This window comes from Notolepis coatsorum (genome assembly GCF_963971535.1).
Source record: "Notolepis coatsorum genome assembly, chromosome: 16".
Taxonomy (NCBI): Eukaryota; Metazoa; Chordata; class Actinopteri; order Aulopiformes; family Paralepididae; genus Notolepis; species Notolepis coatsorum.
In genome coordinates this window covers 17,143,245-17,168,844 of record NC_140180.1, presented here as the reverse complement: position 1 = coordinate 17,168,844, position 25,600 = coordinate 17,143,245, and the positions used below count along the sequence as shown (strand labels likewise).

General features: G+C 41.6%; 1 protein-coding gene across 1 annotated transcript; it reads right to left on the bottom strand.

Annotated features, from left to right (window-relative positions):
• Positions 1-82: 82 nt before the first annotated feature.
• sfxn1 (sideroflexin 1) lies at positions 83-25,390 on the bottom strand. The gene is made up of 11 exons (XM_084331711.1): positions 25,322-25,390; positions 22,096-22,268; positions 14,973-15,143; positions 14,192-14,290; positions 14,011-14,086; positions 13,279-13,364; positions 9,617-9,744; positions 7,573-7,622; positions 6,380-6,429; positions 4,540-4,587; positions 83-3,991 (listed from the first exon to the last, which is right to left on the bottom strand). The coding sequence occupies exons 2-11, from the start codon at positions 22,260-22,262 to the stop codon at positions 3,895-3,897; spliced, it is 972 nt and encodes a 323-aa protein (XP_084187837.1). The 5' UTR covers positions 22,263-22,268; positions 25,322-25,390; the 3' UTR covers positions 83-3,894.
• Between the last annotated feature and the right edge of the window lie 210 nt (positions 25,391-25,600).

The following is a 25,600-nucleotide window of genomic DNA, read 5'->3' as shown; positions in this document are numbered from 1 at the left end:
ACCATAATGCACAGATACTCACCCCATGATTTCATAAACTTTTATTTCATCCAGTTAGTCTAAACATTACAACATCCCAAAGTACTGCAAAACAATTAAATACCTTATTTATTTATCTTTTCATAATACCCTTTAAAAAAAGAAAAAAATCCATTTAAATGAATGGAAACTGTAAATGACTTATTCCTCTGGAGTAGATTTGTATCACTTTGGCTAGCATGACGGTGTAGTTGATTTGGCAGATCAAAGGGCTGTGGAACATCCGGTAAAGATGTTAGTTTAAGCGGGTTATCAAGGTAGATTTAATGGGTTAGATAAGGTTAGCTGGCTACCTCAGACTCGGGTCCAGTGTTTCACTATTAGAACCTTGTGCTTTTGCCTCACTCCTCTTGGGGAGATGTACAGTACAGTACCACGTACGGCTGTGTGCTTTACAAGTAGAATGACACCTCCGACGCACCGAGATTTGGAAATAGGCAGCGCTTTAAATCGAGTCATACTATGTTGTGCTTTCGTGGACGCATGTACAATCTAATACACGGAGAGTACTGCACCAAAACATAGCGTGGCTGTGCGTAAAAGACAATACACTGTAATTGAAATATTGCTACATTCAATTACACCAATGACACCGGAACAACAAGCCTCACTTCAAACCGACAACTATTAGGGGTAACGGCTCCAACACTGGGGTTCTCTCTCTGGAAACGGCGACAACCTAAAATAAAGCCACTTTATTGTACAACAATATGAGTAAATAGATATATTCTTCATACATTAAACACTTATTTTATTTTGAAAATGAAAATCACAGACTATGATGAGGAAAAAGCCATGTAGTTCAACAAATAGAATGTTCCCAAGATATTCTTTTTTAAATTGATTTGTACTTCAAATAAAAAAAAAACTGCACATAGGACTTAACATGGTAATTAGAATCACTGAAAATACTATTAATGCAATTTTACATAAGTTAGATTTGGCTAATATTAGCTTATGCGTTTTGTGGCTTCGAACCATCTTTTTTCCCCACCTTGGTCTCTGATTTTAAGACTGACCAGTGCATTTGAGGATAAGATCGGTGTAGAATTCAGGTTCTCACAATAAAATACCAAGCACAAAGCTTCCCAGAGTACCAGTGCTGGTCTGGGGTCAGTGACCACGAGCACTTGTCTACATGACCTTTAACGATCTAAACTGACTCTAGATCAGTACTCTCACTTTGAGAGGCTTTGCGAATACGGACCCTGGGGCATACATATGCTAGTCTTCTGGGCAGACGTTCTCAAAGCTCATCCCACACATCCAAGAGTTTGTTTGGCCTCTTCCTCTCAACAAACTAGCGAGAGTGACGTCATTGTTCCGGCACTCTGCGATACTCTGGGACGAGTTTGAATGACGTCACGACAGGAGAAAGCAATGTTTTCTGCATCCAGTGTATTAGGCTACCTTTCAGAAGCATTGCAACTCAACGGGGGGGAGATGCGTTAACAGAAAGCTGAAAGTACAGGCTTCAAGCTTTGCCTGGTAGCTTCCACATTCCTCCAAATCAACGTAGCTTAGCCTCAAATTGGGCTAAACTCGTGTCTGACAGTGAAGTAACTTAGCATAATGGTTTAGCCATCAGCATGTTGGCTCACTGACCATAAAGATATTTGCGAGTCTAATGACTTGGTTGCGTTCAGGAACAGCATTAGTCTTATCTATTGCTGAGGATGAAATTGAAAAGCACTAAAGGAGCAATGCCAGTGTTTTTAACATGTGGATCTGAGGTCGTTCCTGCCTCAATATTTTGGCTTCTTTTTTCATATTACTGAGTTAATTGGAATGGAAACCACTTCTGATCTGGCTTCTGATCCATAACTGTCACCCATGTCTATTGTATCTGAATGAAAAAGCATGAAAATCAACAGACTTGATGAGAAATCCATTCTAACCTATGGTCACTTTTATTTGAAGTATTACGCCAGAAGAGCCTCTTCAGACTACATAAAGCAATAGTCGAATACATTTATCAAGAAAGAATAAGTAATTGCCTCAGTTATTATCTCATAATCAAGAGTGAAAATAACCTGAACCACATGTCAACAACCCCATGTTGTCCTTTAATCAAGTCCCTCCAGGATTCAGAGTTTTTTTTGTGATCAAAACAGATTATTTTACGCCTCGTGCTAGTTTGAGGATTAAAAGAAAACTGCGACTCAAAAAGGCAAAGGTGGGACGATGTAGGCCTACCTGTCGACAAAAAACTCATAAGGCTGTTTATTGCATTTGAATTGTGACAATTTATCAAATAAAGGTCTGTCCTTGTCACTTAGGAAAGACTTCTTGGTGAAAGTGCATTGATTTGCTTAAATTGTAAACCCCTGGAATTGTTGATGCTCGGTAGAAATAGTGATCGCGTTAAAATAGAAATAAAAAGATCCCGGAGCGACTGATTCATCTTAATTCATAGCAACGTGGTTCTAGTGGAGAACAGGCAAGTGAACACCAGTGTGTCTTGTTATAAGAACAAGTATGAATGACAGTCTGCTACCGCTCAGCGGAACTGAAGGTCGGGCTGAACACAAAGACTATTTTGGATCGTAGATGCCTGCGGCTGTGTTGCCATTCTGTCACGTCTGTGAGGAGCGGTTTGTTCATGCATGTTCAGCAAGCAGAATAAATAGTAAGATAAACATCAATTATATTAAGATTTAAGAAGCACCGCTAATGTTGGCCCTACTAAAGGCCGTTAACGAGAGGCGTAGGACGGCCACTGCACTGACTGTTCGGTGTCCCAATTATTAGACCATATGATATCATGGGAATAAAATAAGAATTATTCTTAAGAATATTTATGTAAAGAAATATCTTCCTCATGTACCACCCCGTCTTTTTTAAGTAATACCACTAAAGGTTGTTACCATCACAATGTCACATTTTATAGGGAGAAACCTGGTTATTAATCTCTTTGTTTTCAGATTCATGATCCTTTTGTTTTGCGTCACTTGCACAACACTTCAAACACTTGTATTTACATTTAAAATGTATAAATGTAACTTACTTTTTTTTCTATTTTGTTATTACTATTTTTTCACCTTTTCTATATGTATATATATATACGTATATATTATTCTAGATGTCTTGTCTTTGCCTTGAGTGAGCGAGCACCAAGCCAAATTCCTGTGTTATGAATGTGGCGAATGAAAGTGGTTCTGCTTCTGAAAAGCCTCAGGCTTGGTGGTTAAGTGGTTAAGTGTCACTTATTTGGCAAAATGAGCTTATTGAATACTTGTACGTCGTTCTTTGAAATGGCACTACTAGGAGTTACGAGGTTGCAACTGTTGAGAGAGGTCTGGCAAAATCATTGTTGAGATTTGGCAAATACATAAAAACACAGAGTAGGCGACAAAATCGCTGTTAAATTCTGAATCCCTCTGCAATAACACAGGTGAGGAATGCCATGCCAGGTCGTTCCCACGTGAACACGGCACGATAAGACATAAATGGTTTGGCAGCGACCTATAAAGTCACAGAGTTAAAAAGGAAATACTGCATGGGAATGGAAATACCATCCCAGTATACGCTCACTGTACACCACTCACTACAGCCTTCGTCATCATAATCCTAAGAGAAAATCATATTTTTTTGCGAATTACGTTAAAATAAATCTCGAATCACGGCGACACAAAAGCATCTCATTAAAAAAGAAGAAATATTTGAGGAAAGAAATCCTAGGAGGTCTGTCTGAAGGAGAGGAATGAGGATAAGCAAACTTAACTTTGGCACACGGAATGAAGAGGGCTGGCAGAGAGGCCAGTGTTGAGATGAGTCTGCCACTGTGTGTGTGTGTGTGCGTGTGCGTGTGCGTGTGTGTGTGTGTGTCAGTGCTTGGATGAGGCCTCTGGACGCTCATAGTCCTTTGTTGAAGTAGACTCTCTCCACTCCTGGGTGGTTCGCTCTGATCTTCGCCTGCAGCTCCGGCTCCAGGCGACTCACCGAAATCGAGCTGTGGAGGGTGGGAGAGAGAGAGGAGGGAGATGGTAGAGAGGAAGAGGGAGAGAGAGAGATAGGGAGATGGTAGAGAGAGAGAGGAGGGAGATGGTAGAGAGGAAGAGAGAGAGGGAGATGGAAGAGAGAGAGAGGAAGGAGATGGTAGAGAGGAGGGAAAGAGGAAGAGGGAGAGTGTAAGAGGAGGGAGAGAGGAGGAGATGGAGAGGGAGAGAAAGAGGAGGGAGATCGGTATAGAGGAAGAGTGAGAGAGGGATATGGTAGAGAGGAAGAGGGAGAGAATAAGAAGGGAGAGGGAAATAGGAAGAGAGAGAGGGAGGGGGGAGGAGATGAAGAGGGGAGAGAGAAAGAGAAGAGAGGAGAGGGAGAGAGAAGAGGGAGAGAGTGAAGAGGGAAGGCAGAGAGGAGAGGAAGATGGGTAGAGAGGAATAAGAAACGGAGGGTGCAGGGGGGGTTAGAGCGGAGAGGAGTTAGAAACATCTAGGAAGGTTCCATGGATCATTCCTCACTCAGTCAATCATCATGTAGTAGGAATGTTTCACTCACCTCTTCTGGGGGAACAGAGCGCAGCAGAGCGGAGTAGCAAACACCAGACTGAAAGACAAAACCGCACGACAATGAACCACGTGCAACAATACAGAGTCATACGCTTTTAATTAAGATTTTAAATGGTATCGATGATTCTCCTTCTATTGGTCTTATTCTCTATCAGTCTCTCAGTCTCTCGGTTCAACTGGTGGTACGATATGGCAACTATTAGCATAATGTTTGAGGCAAATCTTCATTGTTTACGACTTGGACACGACGTGTCGTATACAGACCTTTTCTAACTTGACTCAACTTTCTAAATGGACCGCCGTTTATTTCCTGCAGCAGTGTAATAGAATAGCTGACAACTGGATATACCAGTATACATATAATCAGGGTGGGGTCGAGCAGGGGATTTCCCTACCTCTGCTTTTCATGTCTCTGGTCATTCCTTTTTTCTTATCACAGGTGCAGATGTGATTTATCCCCCCTTCTGATCGTCTATAATAAGACTATCATTCATTCTTACATTGAATTAAATACATGGATTTCTCAAGACCATCAGAAGCCTACACCACCAGTGTCTCCCTGCTTGCTAGTTGCCTCCTCTCTCCAAGGAGCTACTGTGTGAGCTGTGTTTTTGGCCACAGTTTGAGTAATTACAGCCCAGCACTTTCAGTTTCACTGGCCTCTGCAGCTGAAGATGTGATCTGACCGGTGTGTGAACGGACCTGAGGATTTGACGCAGCGTGGATCCCGTGAAGAGCGAGATTCAAGTCTAAGCGAATTTCTCTCTCTTGACATACCAAGAGTTTTATAAACACTGTCCAGCGAGAAATGTACATTCCTACAAGGCCTATATGGTGCACAGCACTCTCCATGGTGCTGAAAGCGGCCAGTAACAACTATGAAGACATCATTTCTATCAGTCTACAATTTACACTGTGTTCTGTTCTGCAGTATTTCTGCTGCTGATCCATTTGACCTACTTAGCCCACTGTGATTTTAAGAAATTAGTTCATTAATCTGAAAGCTTATATTTAGATCAAATGCTTTATATATTATGTAAACCATTGCGTTATATTTTGGGAAGCATCCGTTTGAAGGTAAAAGATTGAAAACTAGTTTCTGTTGCAGTGTATGAGATGTGTGAGTTTCATATGGATATAACTATATCATTTTTTATGGCCTACATAAAACAAGATGTAAACGGCCCAAATTCTAACGCACAAATAATTGAAAATCGAATCGTGACCTAAACATTTATGTTATTTATAGCGTGTTTATCGCTATACTATAATTAGTTTTTTTGTTTGTTTTTTTGTTTCATACCCGTCTTCTGGTCATCATAGTTTGAATCTCCTAAAGACATTAATAGCCTCTACATAAGATAAGATATTCATTTATTTATGAAATTCGGGCGTCATACTGTAGCAGCATGGGGGAGGGGGGATGGGAGGTACAGGTACGGGCAGGGTAATAGTAGAAAGACATGAATATAGACAATAACATTTTATCTGAATATAAAAATATGAGAAAAATAAACCGTGTAAACAAAGGTGCAGATGAGGGTCTGTATGCCCTATCGGTTATATTATATACATTACAAGAACTAATGTCTTGTCTATACAGAACTAATGTATGTCTTGTTACATCTACAAACAGCTGATGTTTTCTCTCCCAAGGAGAAAAACAACGTTGTGTGATTATTATATTACATAAAGACGGGACACTTGACAGTAACTTCACCTCAATCTTCAAACTGAAAGGAATGTGGGAATTTTTTTTTACTTGACATTTACAATGGAACTTCAAAAGGCTGGGGTTTTATCGGCGGAGCATCTCTTTGGCCACTCACCAGAATCCCACCAGGCCGACCTGAATGGGTGCACTCATCCATGGGAACTTCTGAAAAGACCAGCAGAGAGAGAAACACAAAAGCAGGAGTGAATTCCGATACTGGAGCCTCATGTCCATTCATTCATCTGATGCAGTCGCTAAAAAGCAGAGTGGCGCGATTGATAATCAGTGCGTTTTAGGTTCCCATCGTGTCGCTTAAACTTTCGCGGTTATTTAGAATCGAGAAGGACGAGGAAGTCGGTGGCGTGGAGGTTGGCTGTTGAAGACGCCCATCAGGTTCCCCCCATAACACCTCGATCGAGCGCTCGCCCTGTAGAGAGACGTTCACCGGCCGTACTCTTAACAAAGCTAAATGTCTCTTTGTGGATGTGCGTGGAATGTAGTGGAAATGTGTGAAGAATGATTATACGGTCTTTAATATTACACAGTAGTTTGATGTATCATATTCATAACCCTGTTTCAAATATTCAAGGTTGGGAATACTCCTTTAATATGTCTTGAGGTCTATACGGATGACAAGGAGCTTCGGGAGAGGAGAGAGGTTGAGACCAGTCAGTGTCCTCAAAGAACCTCCAGTTCATAATAAAGTGGGTTGGGATGTGATCATCGTTTGACCAAGCCCCCGATGATGAGTTTGTTGTGATCCCTATATTATGTAATACCTCAATACTGTTCTGGTCATGTGATCATGTGTTTTGTTATTGTGGAAGTATAAATAACTTTCACTCTGCAGACTGAAGTGTCTCCACAACTTTGTGCATCCAATAAAGCTGCGTTAACAAGATCTCCCAGGTCTCATTCAGTTGGATTAGAATATCCTTCTACAGGAACCAGAGAGGTTAATTATGCGCGTGGTAAAATGGTAAATGGTGCATTTATATAGCACGTTTATCCAACGCGCTTTACAATTTGTTCCTCACATTTCACCAATCCACTCACACACCCGACGGCGGAAGGTGCCGACCCTGCTCATCGGGAGCAATTAGGGGTTAAGTGTCTTGCTCAAGGACACTTCGACACGCTGCTTGGGATGAGTGGGAATCAAACCGGGAACCTCTGGATTACCAGACGACTGCTCTACCTCCGAGCCACTGTCACACCCCCCCCCCCCCCCCCCCAAAATCTTGTGTGGACAGAGGCCTCAGAGGAAAACGTCCACAGATGCAAGAGTTAAATAAAGCGTATGCTTACCTTCAGAAATGCCTTCTTTTCCAAATGGTTCATTAGAAATGGGGGGATAGCTGTAAAAGAATATAAAATAAGAAGAAATGTCAATACAATGCAAAACACATCCATTTTCACACACACACACACACACACACACACACACACACACACACACACAGATATATACACACTACTTATACACTCATCAGCGATATACTCTATCCCTGTATTACCATTTAGAGCTATTTTTGCACACATGACATACTGTGACTATTGTACTATAATGATAGACTATCATAGTCCACTGTAGTGTAATTAGAGATACTTTGTGCCCAGCTGCTATTCTATGCTAGCTGCTGCTGCTGCTGCAAGGTCGAGAGAGCAAAACACCCAGAGAGTTTCACTCTCTGTACTGTAAAGGTATTGGCAATGTGACAATAAAGAATCTGATTGTGATTCTGATATCAGATGGGTTCACTTCATACCAGGCTAAAACAGCTTATCAGTATCCAATAATTTGCCAAACACTCAAATCTGATACCAACAACCATATGTGACATGTCAAAAATCAAAGCAAAGCTACTTGACTTTCTGCATTTGTGGCACATAGACACTTAAATCTTAAATATATCTAATGAAGAATAAAAACATATAATACAATTATAATCTATCAATCAATTTTGTCCAATGACCCCAAACTAATGGTCCAAGTCTGTATAGTTCAGTATAAGTAATGGATGAGATCAGTACTTGGTATCAGATGTGTTTTAGGCAGTGAAAAAGTGATATTGGTGCATTCCTAATATCAAACTATACAGTAGGTAGTGGTATGCTATCGAAATATCAATGCTGGTGGTACAGTATGAGGTTTTATTTACTGCTAAGGCCTGGCTACATTGATCCGTTGTCCCTGTCCGTTTAGGTCTATTTTTTTTATTATTTTACAATAAGAGTGTCCGTTTGATGACAGGCCTGATGATGAGTCCAGATTTGTATCTTTTCAAACTTTTGGAACTGACAGATACTTCATAGTCCGTTAGCTCAGGGGTTCCCAAACTTTTCAGGCCAGGGCCCAGAAAATAAGGCGTCAGAGAGCCGCGGCCCAATGCACATCGTCTGGCTTTTTTTTTTTCTTTTTTTTGCCAGGCGACCGATTTTTTAAGCCAAATATCACTTCAATCCTATTAAGTTAGTTCAAGTTATTCATTTATATGTGCTATTTATGAGAGGGCTAACTTGTTGCAAAATAATAATGATAATAATAATAGCCTCATTAAAATACTATTGTTGCTTCGGTTGTTTTCAGCGTTTTATGTGCATAATCTGTTATTTAGTTTGAAATGTTCGTTGAAATAAGTAGATTTTTCGTTTTTGTTTATTTATTAAGTTAATATAAAACCATATACCGGAGGGGAGCTCCAGTAGCTCACTGCGTACCTCGAACGCTATTTCGGCGTCGGGGACAACCGTGCGCGTCACGGATCTGGGGTAGCGAGTTCGACTCCCGGACAAGCCGTACTTTCTCAGAGTGTCTTTCCCCCCATCTATACCCCCATTCAACCTGTTTCTGTCGGTCATACTTGACCAGGAAAAAGCGATAAACGCGAAAAGAACCAGCTGACTGGTCAAAGTTTAAAAAAAAAAAACATATACCGGTAGTCACATTTTAGAATACAATAGAATAGAATTTTAGAATACAACTAGAAACACTGTCCTGGCCTGCTTCTAAGTTCAGTGGCCTGACAAAAAAATTAATAAAAATAAAATAAAAAATATTTTTTTTTAATTTTTTTTTTAATCATCTCGCGGCCCACCTTTGGGTCGCGACCCCGACTTTGGGAACCACTGCGTTAGCTAAGCTGTTGTTTCCGCAAACGCGCAATTATGCTAGTTAGATTCGAATTAGAAACAAACCAACGGACAGCAATACCCCCCCGTCTGTTTTCCCTCCGTTTTGTGACGGATCAATGTAGCCGCTCCCTCAGGCCTGAGGGCGGGTTACAGCTACCGTAGGGAGCGCAGTGGTGGGCAGGTTTGACTGATCATACACACAAGGTCATTCTCATACCCATTCCTGGAGAGGCCATGAGGATCCGTGAGACCACCACCTGAGAGATGGCCTGCTGGGCGGCTTTCGTTGACTCTCCTAACCGGTTATCGTTCTCATCCGTTATGGGAATGCCGTGTTTCAGTTCCCTGTAGAGAGGGAGAAACGCATATTTACATGGGTACTCTCCAAACATTCACATGTGTAGATCTGGGGGGGGGGGGGAATGCTATTGACATTTTATCAGGCTACTTTACTAGAATGTAGACAAGATAGATAGTATACATAACTAACTAAATTAATAAATGTATTAATTAATCTCGGGTACTGGATACAGAAGAAGCAAGCTAAGCCTCACACTGGTGTACTAGACCAAATAGTGAATTAATTCATAATTTCTGTAACACCTTTCAACATTTCTACTGGGGGTCAGAGGAACATCAATATGGTTGAATTGATGTCAAATGAATTCACTATTGGGAGCAGAGCACTGGGGAGCAAATTATTACCTTTGGTTTAGGTCATTTGGAACGGCTACGTAATTCTTATCCGTCGAAGAAATGGAAAATTAAAATGCACTACACAGAACTCTGTACGTCTTGTCTATATAGACCTCTGTATGTCTTGTCTATATATAACTAATGTATATCTCGTCTATACAGAACTAATGTATGGCTTGTCTATATATAACTGTTACAAAGGATCAGATTAAACCGAATATATATATTTATTGATTGATATATATTGCATAATATTTGTATATCGTTTGATATCCCTTGTATATTCCTTGTACATATACACGGAATATCCCTTTAGCCTAGTACAGACCATAATATTTCATTCTCCTATTGGACAGCGGTCCACAGGCGCCAAGGCCATGCCTCCAAAGTCAGGTTCAAAGTCACCGCCGGGGACATGCCTGGACATGAACGGTATTGCGCAAGGATATGAGACAAGAATAAAGCTGGTACTAGTTTATTCATCTAAGCGTATAAATACGGCGCAGGTGAATACAGAAGCACTTAGTAACTAAAGTTGAAGCCTCACCCACGATACGACGTGCAGTGAAGTATGGCCTGTTTGGCCCTAAATAGAGCATTGAGACCGCGTGCAAATTAATAACTGAAGTGTCAGAGTTTAACGCTGTACCGTCGAGTTCGACCTATTCTATTAAGTCAGTAATAGTCTATTCGTGTATAGTGTATCGTGCGGCTAAAGTTCTACAGTGACCAGCATCACCAACGTTTCCTCGTATCAGCTAGAGTGCTTATCCAGGCTGGGCTGCTTATCATGGCGCTTTCACCCGAGGGGCCCTAGACGAGGACCGTGTGGATTATGTACACTGGATAACCTACCGACGACTGCATAGCTCTTTTCGGCTGGATTATATTTGCTTTTGGTCCTGTAATTAATGGAGCGGAGAATCGCCGACACCCACAAGTGTGTGGGATTTACCCTGTGAGGAGCCACGTCGAGCCCGCCCCTCAGAAGCCTGAAGCCGGCTAGCTTTCTTCCATGTGGAGCTACATGCTACGGAGAACAGCTGTATTCGTCTGTGGATCAAGATCTTATTGCACCGTCTCCTGTACTCGGAGTCTCCTTATCATCGTTGACCCAGACTCTACTACCGACAGATCCTCTACCCTTGCTGGCTTACAACCGGGGGGACCCTTCCAGTATCTCCCGCTATATTACTAGTGTACCATAGATATAATTCCCTAAGATTCAGGTTGTATGATTACCTCCTGCGTAATACGAGAATGGACATTCGTTATTGATTTGCCTACGCACATTCCTTTGCCTTATAAGCGCATTCAAAGTGAAGTAAAGTAAAGTATATTATGTACCTTTTGCTGCTAATAAATACTTAAATACAGCTTTGTGTGGAACCGATTCATTGTGGGGAAGTGTTCATCATTAGATACCTGTGTACTGTATGGCCAGTAGAATTGTACATAAGACGGTAGTGGTTTAATGATACCATACTTATCAATACAGTCAGGGAATTGTACCCCTCAGTTACAATAACTAATGTACACATTGTCTATATACAACTAATGTATATCTTGTCTATACAGAACTAATGTATGTCTTGTCTATATATAACTAATGTATATCTTGTCTATACAGAACTAATGTATATCGTGTCTATATATAACTAATGTGTGGCTTGTCTATACAGAACTAATGTATATCTTGTCTATACAGAACTAATGTATATCTTGTCTATACAGAACTAATGTATATCTTGTCTATACAGAACTCATGTATATCGTGTCTATATAGAACTCATGTATATCTTGTCTATATAGAACTAATGTATATCTTGTCTATACAGAACTCATGTATATCGTGTCTATATAGAACTAATGTATATCTTGTCTATATAGAACTAATGTGTATCTTGTCTATACAGAACTAATGTATATATTGTCTATACAGAACTAATGTATATATTGTCTATACAGAACTCATGTATATCTTGTCTATATAGAACTAATGTATATCTTGTCTATATAGAACTAATGTGTATCTTGTCTATAATAGAACTAATGTATGTCTTGTCTATATATAACTAATGTATGGCTCGTCTATAATAGAACTAATGTATGTCTTGTCTATATAGAACTAATGTATATCTTGTCTATAATAGAACAACTAATGCATGTCTCGTCTATATAGAACTAATGTATGTCTTGTCTATATTTTATTTTTATTTATTGATTTATTTGTATACATAATAGAACGAATGTATAGTTTACTAATGTATATCTTGTCTATACAGAACTAATGTATATCTTGTCTATATAATAATAATAATAATAATAATAACTTTATTTGTATAGCACTTTTCATACAGAGGTTGCAGTTCAAAGTGCTTCACAACAGTAAGAAATACAGGCATGAGCGAGCATAGCAAGGTATGGTAAATCACAGTGTTTCACATTAGGATCTAGCATCCTAATAGGCTGTTTACAGTTTCATTCAGTAATACAAATAATAAAATAGTTTAAAATGATTAAGTTTAAAAATAGTCAAAAAATTATAAAATAGAACGGACATACAACAACAGTAAAAAAATACAGGCATAAGCGAGCATAAAAATTTAAAATGTAAATAGCAAGGTTACAGTAAAAAGTGTGATAAGATTGTTCAATCAGATGAAAATGGCCCAGTTAGGAGAATCAACCTTGGCTAGGCGGTGATGTTCACGATGTACCTAACTGGAATGTTAAACAACTTTGAAAAGATTTAGGTCAAAAGTCATCTTCTCCTCACAACAGAGCATCACTCTAACATCATAAATATGAATTTCATTGGAAGTTTATGAAAGTAGGTAGGGTAAGAATATAGCAAGGTATAGAACTAATGTATGTCTTGACTATAATAGAACTAATGTATATCTAGTCTATACAGAACTAATGTATGTCTCGTCTATAATAGAACTAATGTATGTCTTGTCTATAATAGAACTAATGTATATCTAGTCTATACAGAACTAATGTATGTCTTGTCTATAATAGAACTAATGTATATCTTGTCTATACAGAACTAATGTATGTCTTGTCTATAATAGAACTAATGTATATCTTGTCTATACAGAACTAATGTATGTCTTGTATATAATAGAACTAATGTATATCTTGTCTATATAGAACTAATGTATATCTTGTCTGCCGCACCTTTGCCTCATCAGTGGGATGTTGATACAGTTAGCCGCGGCCACGGCAGCGAATGGAACAAACCGCCCCAACAGTGGAGAGACATGCTAGAAGACAAGAGAAGAAGAGTCTGAATGAAGAGGGAGAAGAAGAAGTCAAACACAATCTATTAACCCTTTCACTGCCACACGACAGCAGGTTAACCCTTTCACTGCCACACAACAGCAGGTTAAATCAGTCTCAATGTTGTTTTTCTAGACCAACAAGAGCACTCGCTCACTTACTACGTCTAGGATTGTGTAGAATATGTACTTTATCTTAAGTAGGATACATCAAAAAGTCCTTCCGAGAGCATATATCACAGCGATTGTGCATTGATAGCCGCCGCACGAGTCTTATCCAGAGATAACATGGCAGTCATAACAAAGAGACTATTGGTGCGTGATTAATTTCATGACCGCGCACACACACACACACACACACACACACACACACACACACACACACACACACACACACACACACACACACACACACACACACACACACACACACACACACACACACACACACACACACACACACACACACACACACACACACACACACACACACACACACACACACACACACACACACACACACACACACACACACACACACACACACACACACACACACACACACACACACGATATATAATATAAATATATTAATGAGAAAAACAATGGGGTTTTGAACACAAACCGATACCTTTGTTAGTGAATTTAGTCCTAGAGCGGTGGCTACTGCGCCTGTGGTGGCGGACACATAGGCCGTGCCGAGCTGACTGCAAACAAAAGAGGCGTCAGTCATACAGGCTGTCCAAACAAAACCAGTCGAATTAAAGGGGTTAATACACCCGGTGTCCGTCGGCCAAAAGGCAGCCTCTTACCTAACTGATAGGGGGGCATCCCCGCTCCTGTTGGTATAATTCACTATTGCGTTGAAGGACTGATTGATCCACTGCCAAAGCACTACTGCCGGGGTCGTCCTGCGAAGAGGAAGGGAAGAGGGGAAACTTATCTCCGGACGGGAGTGAGAGAGAGAGTACTGAAACAATCCATATCCTTTTAGAACTCTTGTAAATGTCACCGTTACAACCCCAAAATGAACCCTCTCTATCCAAAAGGGAACCCTTTCTATCCCGAGTGCGTCTGACTCTTAACCACCGAAACCTGCACGGACTACAACGTATGACGTATGTCGTGCCAGTTAGGGTACCTTGTGTATACTGCACCTTGTGTATACCGTTTACTTTTACTCTTACTCATAGTATATATTCAGATTCAAATTCTTTATTGACTATATTTATTGTAAAGTATAATATAACCGATAGGGCATACAGATCCTCATCTGCTCCTTTGTTTACACTGTTTATTTTTCCTCATATTTTTATATCCAGAGTTAATTATATTGTTTACACTTGTTTATTCTTTCTCATATGTTTATATTCATATCTCATTTTATCTGGTCTTTCTACTATTACCCTGCTTATACCTGTACCTCCCCTCACCCATGCTGCTATGACGCCCAAATGTCCCCAAGGGGATCAATAAAGGAATATCTTATCTTAAAAACAGTGGATCAGTGATTGCTTGCAGATGGTGCGAATCCACACTAATGATGCTATTCTGATCTGTGCTTAAGATTCTTAAGAATAGGGGTCCTCTCACTTGTAGAACGTCATCATGCATCCAGTGATGGTCATGTTCATGGGGACCTGGGCCGACATGCGGCCAATCAGAATCATCTTCTCCCCGGTATCCGGGTGGAACGCAGAGTCGAAAATGTACTTGGCTCTCCACAGCTCATCTTCAGTCAGGCCCGTGGAGACTACACCTTTTCTGAGAAGAGATGAGAGACGTCAAGATTGTGAAGTGAATTCATCTCACGTGGTATTCAAATATTACTGTAATAACAACATTGTTCTTTTTGTGAGCTATTTGTGTGTTATTTCTATAATACCAAGGACGACCAGCATGGCTAGAGGTTGCTTAGCAACACCTATATACCGTACCAAGTTGAATTAACTCTTCAGCAACCTCACATCTCAGTGTTTTATTCACAATATAAAATGAAATCAGATATCTTAAAAACGGTTGTATAAAAGCAATAGAACACCCGCGCTTGTGTGTTATAGACCGTTTCTAACTAGACAACATACACATTCTAAATAGCCCCTTTGTATTTCCTGCTGCCAAGGAAACTATAAAAGAAGGAAGGGTCGCCATATCACTGTGTAGCACGTGAACGCACGTGTGGGAACTTTCAGTTCGGCCGACATTGAGTTGAATGGGATCAGCCATCTCCTCTTTTATGAATGAATGAAAACTTTATTTAACAGATTGCAGAATGGGTACAATACAGCTCAATACACACAATTGTTAAGGGGATGCAGACCAGAGAAAGACGTTTGTCTTGTTTACATCAGGGTCCCCCATTTTCAATTCATAGTGACATTTATGACATACACAACATACATGACATCATGACATTTATGGCATAGGGACATACAGGTATATAGTACTGTTACATTTGTGACATATATGATATGCAAATATACAGTACTGTTACCCATAGATCCTGACAGAGAGTATATACATATGATGGGGAGAAGACTGTACATTAGGAGGGGGTGGGTGGGTGGGAGAGAAATATACATACGGTGGGGAGAGAATATATACATACGGACGGTGGGGAGGAGACTGTCTATTAGGAGGGGGTGGGGGGGTTTGGACATTTACGGTGGCCAGTTTCTAATTGCAGCCTCCCGTAGGTGCTCTTTTAGAGCGGTTTTGAAAGTGGGTAGGGATTCACATTCCTTTACAGCTTTGGTTAGGGCGTTCCACATTGATGTGGCATAATTGCAAAACGTGTTTAGCCCCTTGTTTGAGCCGAATCTGGGTTTAACATGATTTGTTGAGCTTCCTCTGGCGTTGTGGTCGTGGTATTCACTGACCTTTGGGAAGTATTTTGACATGTACATGGGTACCTTAGTCGTATAGTGTATCTTGTAGACCAGGCCCATTGCAAGTTGCTGTACTCTGTCGTCTACTCTAAGCCATCCTAGGTAGTGAAAGTGGGCAGGGGTGAGGTGGGTTCTAGGAGTAAGGTCAAGTAGTAGTCTGACCAGTTTGTTTTGTGATGTTTGTACTTTGTAATCTTGTTTTTAGTGCCTTTGAGGTGCTTTGGTACCATGAGGTGCAAGCATAGTCGTAGTACCCTTGAATGAGTGCTCCTGCCAGAGTCTTCAGGGTATTCTTGTTTACCAGAGAGGAGATCCGGTAGAAGAATCTAGTTCGTTGGTTGACTTTTTTTATTACCTTGGATGCCATTTTGTCACAGGAAAGATTTGCCTCTAGGATGGAACCTAGGTAATTTCATCTTTCCTTGTGACAATATTGTCACCCACTGTAACTGAGAAGCCGTCGGTCTTGCTGAGTTTGTTATTTGATCCGAAGAGAATGGACTCTGTTTTGCCCATGTGTAATGATAGTTTGTTATCAGCGAGCCAGGTGCATATTCTGCCGAGTTCTGAGCTGAGGGTTTTTTCAACCTGTAAGTAACTTGTTCTTGTCAGAGACCAGCAGGGCTGAGTCGTCCGCGAACAAGAACAAGTTGCAGTCACAAGCTGACGACATGTCATTTGCATAAATTAGGAACAGTAGCGGTCCTAGTATGCTTCCTTGTGGAACACCACAGCTCACTCACTCGTTTATGACTCGTTTATGTCGTTTAAACAGGTTATTAAATCGGGTGTCAGAATCATCTGCAATGTGTTGCATTGTTAACTAATGTTTGATATATTGGTTGATGTATATTTCCTCAGATAGCTGGTATATCTTTTACAGGCTTCAATAGAACTAGCACCAAGCAGAGTATTCTGGTATTCTGACGTCGTGACCCTTCCTTCTTTTATAGTTTCCTCGGTTGCTGCCAGGATATAAACGGGTGCCAAAGCTGTTCCCCTAGCAACGGAATAGCAACAGAATACTTCTGAGAAGGTCTATAAAAGATAACATCACGGCTGAGATGATGTACGACACCTGCCCGTGGCTTGTGCCAGCGACCACAGCAGGGATGTAATTTACTACGACAAACTCCCACGCTCTGCCGCTTAATTAACATGTTATGGCTCTGCGACGTTAGTGCCTCGTTTATTGTCTACGGAGCACCTCCTGGCTTCACTACCAGACGACGGCTCGCGTTTGATGGTTCTCTCTTGCAATGTCACTAACTTCGGGGGAAAGTGTTGCTTGTTCTCAAGTATTGACTGTACTCTCCAAGGGCACAGGAATTATTTATGTATTTAACCTTTACGTGACCAGTCTCATTGAGATTAAGAACCTATTTCGCACGAGAAACCGGGCTAAAACAGCAGCGTTTAGAAACAAGAATTAAGGTTACAGTCGCTCCAACATAACAAACAAATGCAGAATAAATACATAGGATACTATCATACAAGACATAGCAGCGGGGGGCGACAGTGGCTCAGGAGGTAGAGTGATCGTCTGGTAATCGAAAAGGTTCCCGGTTTTGATTCCCGCTCCTCCCGGGCAGCATGTTGAAGTGTCCTTGAGCAAAACACTTAACCCCTAATTGCTCCCGATGAGCAGATTGTCAATTTGTCAATTGCTTTGCCATCGGTGTGTGAATGTGTGAGTGAATGGGTGAATGTGAGGAAGAAAATTGTAAAGCGCTTTGATTCAAAGCGCTATATAAATGCACCATTTACCATTCACATAGCAGATATAGAAGGGGGTGCAAAAAACTCTTGTCAAGCAAAATAATACAAATAATATTAATAATATATATATTTTTTTTGCTGGGTGAAGTTTTTGCCCCCCCCCCCTCTGGGTGGCGCTCTAGGCAACCGCCTACGTCGCCTATAGGAAGCTCCGCCCCTGCACAGACAGCTCCCGATTATTACCGATGAATAACATACAAATTCTTAAAATGGCAAGCATTCCCCTTTAAGCACATTAAACGTGAAATGAAGTGAGCTCAATATTATATTAAATGTAGAAAGTAGTCCATTCCAGACACAGCTTGTTTGGTTGTTCTGAATAACCAGAGTAGAGAACAGTTACAACATCAGTACCGACAGACGGTCAGAGATCAGCAAACCTTGAGCCCCTGTCACACCTAGACAATGGCCAGAGAATCGGGTACGTTGCCTTAGGGCTGGGCGATATGGAAAAAAATCATATCGCGATAACGATATGATAATGTTATCATATTTCTCGATATCGATAATTATCGAATTGTTATAAGTATAAAAAAAAAAAATTAACAGATGTATGTTTATTTTGCAGCAATTCTTTGTCGTTGTCGCCATCTTTAGTGTTACATCCCCTCACACTCCAGTTCTCAGGCTGCAGCTGGTTTAAAAGCGAAAGTAAACCGGCTTCTCTGCTGGCTGTGGCTCCAGGGGAGTTGAACAGTTCTGGCTCTGCTAGTTTATTTTCGATCTTTTGGCGCTTTTTTGGTGGACAAACCACCGCACATGTGCACCGTGACTCGTGACTGGAGTCTAGTTCTGCTAGCACACATAGCCTACTGTGTACAGACGGTTTCAAACTGTATTTTAAATTAGAAAGCAAACAAAATAAATGGACAAGAGAAAAATAAATCTCAATTTGTTCAGTATTGTCATTTGGACAAGCAAAGCCATTACTTTAAGTTGCAGGCAAGAAAGACAAGTCTGTCCACTGTCTCTGGTTTTAAAACTGCCCTGTTGCAGGTAAAAAAAAAAAAAAAAAAAACGTTGCCTGGTAAATGGTAAATGGACTGCACATAGCTCTTTTATCCAAAGCGCTTTACAACTTATGCCTCACATTCACCCATTCACTCACACACTCACACACTGACGGCGGAGGTGACCATGCAAGGTGCCGACCTGCTCATCGGGAGCAGTTAGGGGTTAAGTGTCTTGCTCAAGAGCACTTCGACACGCCGTCAGGAGGAGCCGGAATCGAACTGGGAACCTTCCGATTACCAGAAGACTGCTCTACCTCCTGAGCCACTGTCACACCTGGAGTTGCCCATTCACACATGTAGCAAAACAGCAGGCAATTATCTGTGACAGAAGTGTTCTCGCATATGAATTTGACAAATGCCTTGCGTGTCTTGTCCTTGGTCGGGAATGAAATCAGAGAGACTGAAGATAACACATTTTATCCTCCCAATCCGTTTTTATTTAACCATCAGCGGGGGAAAAGGCCAACTGCACGCGGCATCGTTGCGTACACGGAGCACCGTTAGTCTAAGTTAGTCAACGCGCCCACGCTGTGTGAATTCTGCGAACAATGGCCTGCTTGTATTCTCACACAGGCTCAGTCGGTCATTACGCTGACTTATGACGTGGGGGCCAGGGGGGGTAAACTCACATCACAGCCCCTCTGATTAATGTGCAGTTAAGGTCAGGAGAGGTGCAGTGTGAAAGGGGCTTTGCAGACCGATCAAACACCTCATCTCACAAACACCTATCTCACAAACACCTATCTCACAAACAGCGCAGTCGATGTGTGTAGAGGGACGGTCCAAGCGCCCATCATTCATCTCATCCTATTCCTTTTGTATTCTCAGCGCTGTAACCGAGGACTAGAACGTTAACCCTTTCACTACCACACTACAGGCGGTTAACCGTCTGTAATGTGGTAGTAAAAGGTTAACCTTCTGTAGTGTGGCAGTGAAAGGTTAACCGTCTGTAATGTGGTAGTAAAAGGTTAACCTTCTGTAGTGTGGCAGTGAAAGGTTAACCTTCTGTAGTGTGGTAGTGAAAGGTTAACCGTATGTAGTGTGACAGTGAAAGGGTTAACCGTATGTAGTGTGGTAGTGAAAGGTTAACCGTCTGTAGTGTGGCAGTGAAAGGGTTAACCGTATGTAGTGTGGTAGTGAAAGGTAAACCGTATGTAGTGTGGCAGTGAAAGGGTTAACTGTATGTAGTGTGGCAGTGAAAGGTTAACCGTCTGTAGTGTGGCAGTGAAAGGGTTAACCGTCTGTAGTGTGTTAGTGAAAGGTTAACCGTCTGTAGTGTGGTAGTGAAAGGTTAACCGTATGTAGTGTGGCAGTGAAAGGGTTAACAGTCTGTAGTGTGGTAGTGAAAGGTTAACCGTATGTAGTGTGGCAGTGAAAGGGTTAACCGTATGTAGTGTGGTAGTGAAAGGTTAACCGTCTGTAGTGTGGCAGTGAAAGGGTTAACCGTATGTAGTGTGGTAGTGAAAGGTTAACTGTCTGTAGTGTGGCAGTGAAAGGGTTAACCGTCTGTAGTGTGGCAGTGAAAGGTTAACCGTCTGTAGTGTGGTAGTGAAAGGTTAACCATCTGTAGTGTGGTAGTGAAAGGTTAACCGTCTGTAGTGTGGCAGTGAAAGGTTAACTGTCTGTAGTGTGGTAGTGAAAGGTTAACCGTCTGTAGTGTGGTAGTGAAAGGTTAACCGTATGTAGTGTGGCAGTGAAAGGTTAACCGTCTGTAGTGTGGTAGTGAAAGGTTAACCGTCTGTAGTGTGGTAGTGAAAGGGTTAACCTTCTGTAGTGTGGTAGTGAAAGGTTAACCGTCTGTAGTGTGGCAGTGAAAGGTTAACCGTCTGTAGTGTGGTAGTGAAAGGTTAACCGTCTGTAGTGTGGCAGTGAAAGGGTTAACCGTCTGTAGTGTGGCAGTGAAAGGTTAACCGTCTGTAGTGTGGCAGTGAAAGGTTAACCGTCTGTAGTGTGGTAGTGAAAGGTTAACCGTCTGTAGTGTGGCAGTGAAAGGGTTAACCGTCTGTAGTGTGGCAGTGAAAGGTTAACCGTCTGTAGTGTGGTAGTGAAAGGTTAACCGTCTGTAGTGTGGTAGTGAAAGGTTAACCGTCTGTAGTGTGGCAGTGAAAGGGTTAACCGTCTGTAGTGTGGCAGTGAAAGGTTAACCGTCTGTAGTGTGGCAGTGAAAGGTTAACCGTCTGTAGTGTGGCAGTGAAAGGGTTAACCGTCTGAAGTGGCAGTGAAAGGGTTAACCGTCTGTAGTGTGGCAGTGAAAGGTTAACCGTCTGTAGTGTGGTAGTGAAAGGGTTAACCGTCTGTAGTGTGGCAGTGAAAGGTTAACCATCTGTAGTGTGGTAGTGAAAGGTTAACCGTCTGTAGTGTGGTAGTGAAAGGGTTAACTGTCTGTAGTGTGGTAGTGAAAGGTTAACCGTCTGTAGTGTGGCAGTGAAAGGGTTAACCGTCTGTAGTGTGGCAGTGAAAGGTTAACCGTCTGTAGTGTGGCAGTGAAAGGTTAACCGTCTGTAGTGTGGTAGTGAAAGGGTTAACCGTCTGTAGTGTGGTAGTGAAAGGTTAACCGTCTGTAGTGTGGTAGTGAAAGGGTTAACCTTCTGTAGTGTGGCAGTGAAAGGGTTAACATTCTGTAGTGCGGCAGTGAAAGGTTAACCTTCTGTAGTGTGGTAGTGAAAGGTTAACATTCTGTAGTGTGGCAGTGAAAGGTTAACCTTCTGTAGTGTGGTAGTGAAAGGTTAACCTTCTGTAGTGTGGCAGTAAAAGGTTAACCTTCTGTAGTGTCACTAGTGTGGCAGTGAAAGGTTAACTGTCTGTAGTGTGGCAGTGAAAGGTTAACCGTCTGTAGTGTCACTAGTGTGGCAGTGAAAGGTTAACCTTCTGTAGTGTGGCAGTGAAAGGGTTAACCTTCTGTAGTGTGGCAGTGAAAGGGTTAACCTTCTGTAGTGTGGCAGTGAAAGGGTTAACCTTCTGTAGTGCGGCAGTGAAAGGGTTAAACAAAGCTTAAAATGAACAAGCCAACCGATAAAAGCGTCATCTCCGACCGACCTGTAGTCGCTGATGATCTGGCGTGCCCTCTCGAGCTGCTCGTTGGTCAGGAGGATGTTCCTGGGGTCTGTGACGGTGAAGAAGTGCTTGGCTCTGCCCACGAAGGTGCCCTGATCCCACCGTGGCTCCTTGATGTTGATGGAGGTGGATAGCTGCTCCGCTGCCATTATTATCTGGAGGAAAAGGAACAGAAGAGATGGAATGAAAATATCCCGTCTTTAAGCGCTCTACGCGGTCTAATGCATTTAGCATTTAGGTTTTTTTCCAGACTATATATTAGATTACATTTAGATTATTGGATTAGATTATATATTGTAACTATTATTGTAGGGCAAATATAACTGAGAGGGCATACATACCCTCATCTCGCACCTTGTTGACCATTATGCACATGTCCAGAGTTAATTATGTTATGTTAAGCATATTGATTTGTTATATTGTTTACACTGCTTTTTACTACCTGTACCCCCCCCCCCCCCCCCCCATCCCCATGCTGCTATGATGCCTGAATTTCCCCAAGGGGATCAACAAAGGAATATCTTATCTTATCTTACTCGCGGCGCGGTTCCAAGCGGGGATCTTTCCTCGACTGATCTCTCCACCTCATCAGGGCGAGATGTATTAGCCTACTGGTGTGCTAATTTTTTTTTATCAAAGCCAAAGCAGTTATAGGAATCAACGATAAGAGAGGTCAAAGTTCTGAATTGTTATCCTGTATCGAGGATACAACACCTCGACTGTAATTTCGTCCACTCAAACTTCTAAACCAAATAGGCTATTAGCTCAGATTTGCGGAGCAACAAAGCAATTGGTGGACGTTTCTGAGAACAACCGTCCTGTGGCCTTCAGGGGCCATTATGAACCACAAGCAGGAAATTCATACTTCTCCTCTTCCTCTCAGAACCCCGGTCCATTTCTGTTGCAGACGGTCACTTTAGCCCTATGGGGGAAACAAATGCTCCTCTCTGGATTACCATGTTGCTGATTCAGCATAATGTTGCTATGGTGACGAGGCTGACCTGCCACAAGGGTTCTGAAGCGCTAAATTGCAATGCCCTATTATGGGCACACACAAACCAAACCCCCCCAAAAACTGTCACCGTGAAAAGACATCTTTCCAAAAGCCACAAGGCCTTGCGAATGTGGGATTGTGTGTGTGTTTGAGAGAGTGAGATACTGTAGATAGATCATAGAGGATAGATATACTGTAAATAGATAGAAAGAGAGAGGGAGAAAGAGGATATATATAGATAGATACTGTAGTGTAGATAGATAGATAGAAAGATACTGTATAAGATAGATAGATAATGATAGATATATAGATAGAGAAAGATAGATAGATCGATACAGTAGATAGAGAAAGATAGATAGATACTGTAGAGAGAGAAAGATAGATATATAATGTAGATATATAGAGAGAAATATAGATACTGTAGATTAGTAGAGAGAAAGATAGATAGATACTGTAGATAGAGAGAGAATTAATGAGTATTGCTGAATTAATAAACAAACGAATTATATACTAAGATACGGTATATTAATTAACCATATTAATATTTTATTTATGTGTCATTCATTGACTTGTGTAGGCAGCTGAAGGGCTATAGGGTGCAGTGTACGTCTGGGACACAACACACTTGCTTAGCATTAGGATTTTGTTATAACTGATTTTGTCCATTTCAATTATGGACAAGTTGTTGCATATTATTAGGGGTTTTCGATTATTTCAGAATCAATGACAAGATAACATAACATAGAGTCAAGCTGAAGGGCCACTTTCAAAACCAACAACGTCAACTTTATAGGCCTTTCTATCGACTTCATTATTTGAAGTGAAAGAATAAAGTGCAAGGCCACAGGACATGTGACATTATTGTTACACCATGTAACCCAGTCATATCTGGTTTTTAACCATTTTTCTTCCAGGAACCCAGTGGAGGAAGTGGGGGTGCAGGCCCATATCTATATGAAACTGGACAGGCCTGGTGCACACATAGGAATGGGTCTCTCTCTCTCTCCAAGGAAAACAAACCATTCGTGTAGTTTATGCACAGGTCTGTTGGATGATGAAATTCCCCTTGAAACTGCACCAAAGATGGCTGCAGGTTTAACAATAAAACAGAGGTATTCCATCTCCCAACACACACGGGTGTAGAATGAGGAGAGAGCCAGTGTTACTGTCCCTTTAAATCGAATTGAAGTCCATGGGTTTCTCACGAGATAGCTGTTTCATTGCACAAGCACAACAGAACAGCCCCCTTCCCTGCTAAGCCTATTCAAAATATCACTGTATAGTCACAACACAATGATGTGAGTGGTCTGCTTTTGCGCGTGGTGATGATAGGCCTACTGTCTTTATAAAGGCTCTGTGAGACAAGGGCTGTGATCGAACCATATCACATTCACAGTCCAGTTATGGTGTTACATCATTGTATCTGTATAATATTAGAGAATTGAACTTTGAACGACGAAGGTCTTTGATCTTTAAAAAAAAACATCTCGGTGGCTCCTAGTCCGACCTACCCTACTCTGGACCAATCAAAGGCCTGCGAGGCTACACATTAACCTCCAAATGTTTTACTGTGAGGCTCACGTTCAGTTTATGCATGATGCTTGTTAGTTGCACTTGATTTGAAATATATATGAAATGACTGGACGTTCACCGATTAGACGGTCAAAGTATAAAGCTGTATGGAATTGCAATTGTGTCTTTGCAAGTGGTCGAAGGGATATATGCATTAGCCTGTCGGTAATTGTTCAACCCGACGCAGACCAGATAAATCTGGACCAAATCACAAGTGGACAACATGCACCAGCGTCTATGAGCATCTCACTGCAATCCATTCACATGCAAAAGAAACGCAATGATCCCCCTTGAATAGCCGATTATATCTTCCCTCTAATCAGTCCTCAGAATAAACTGAGCAGATGTGTGGCACTGGCAACCCCGGGTTTCTTCATTAAGCGTTTATCCTTATCACTAGGGCACGCACACGTATCTTGTGTTTTATTATAATAAAAGCATCTGTACAGTGTACATCCCCAGCTGTGCGCCTGGCCCCTGCATCAACTAGTCTCAACCTGCCACATCCACAAATAGACTTAATGGGCAGATAAGCCAACGACCCCTGTATAGACAATTCCAGATGCGAGGCTGAAAGCGCACCGGCACTAGATCTGTGGAAACGATGTGATAATCGGATAAAGAGAAGATAATATCACTTACTGCACGAGCTCCGTGTCTGCTCCACGGTTGCAGCGGTCCGTACGAGGTGTCCCTGAATGGCTCGACCAGTCGCGTCAGCAGCAGAGAGCCAACTGTGAACACCCCCCCCCCCCCAGTGGAAGGAATCTCCTCTGGAAATAAAAGTCCTACTTTACAGCACTAATTCACGCTGCAGCAGGTTCTTCTTAACTTGGAGATGTATACAAAACAAAACAATGCTTTATAAAACAGCTAAACATAGTAATAGATTAATGTTGAGTTATAGGTGTGTAGTAGTTC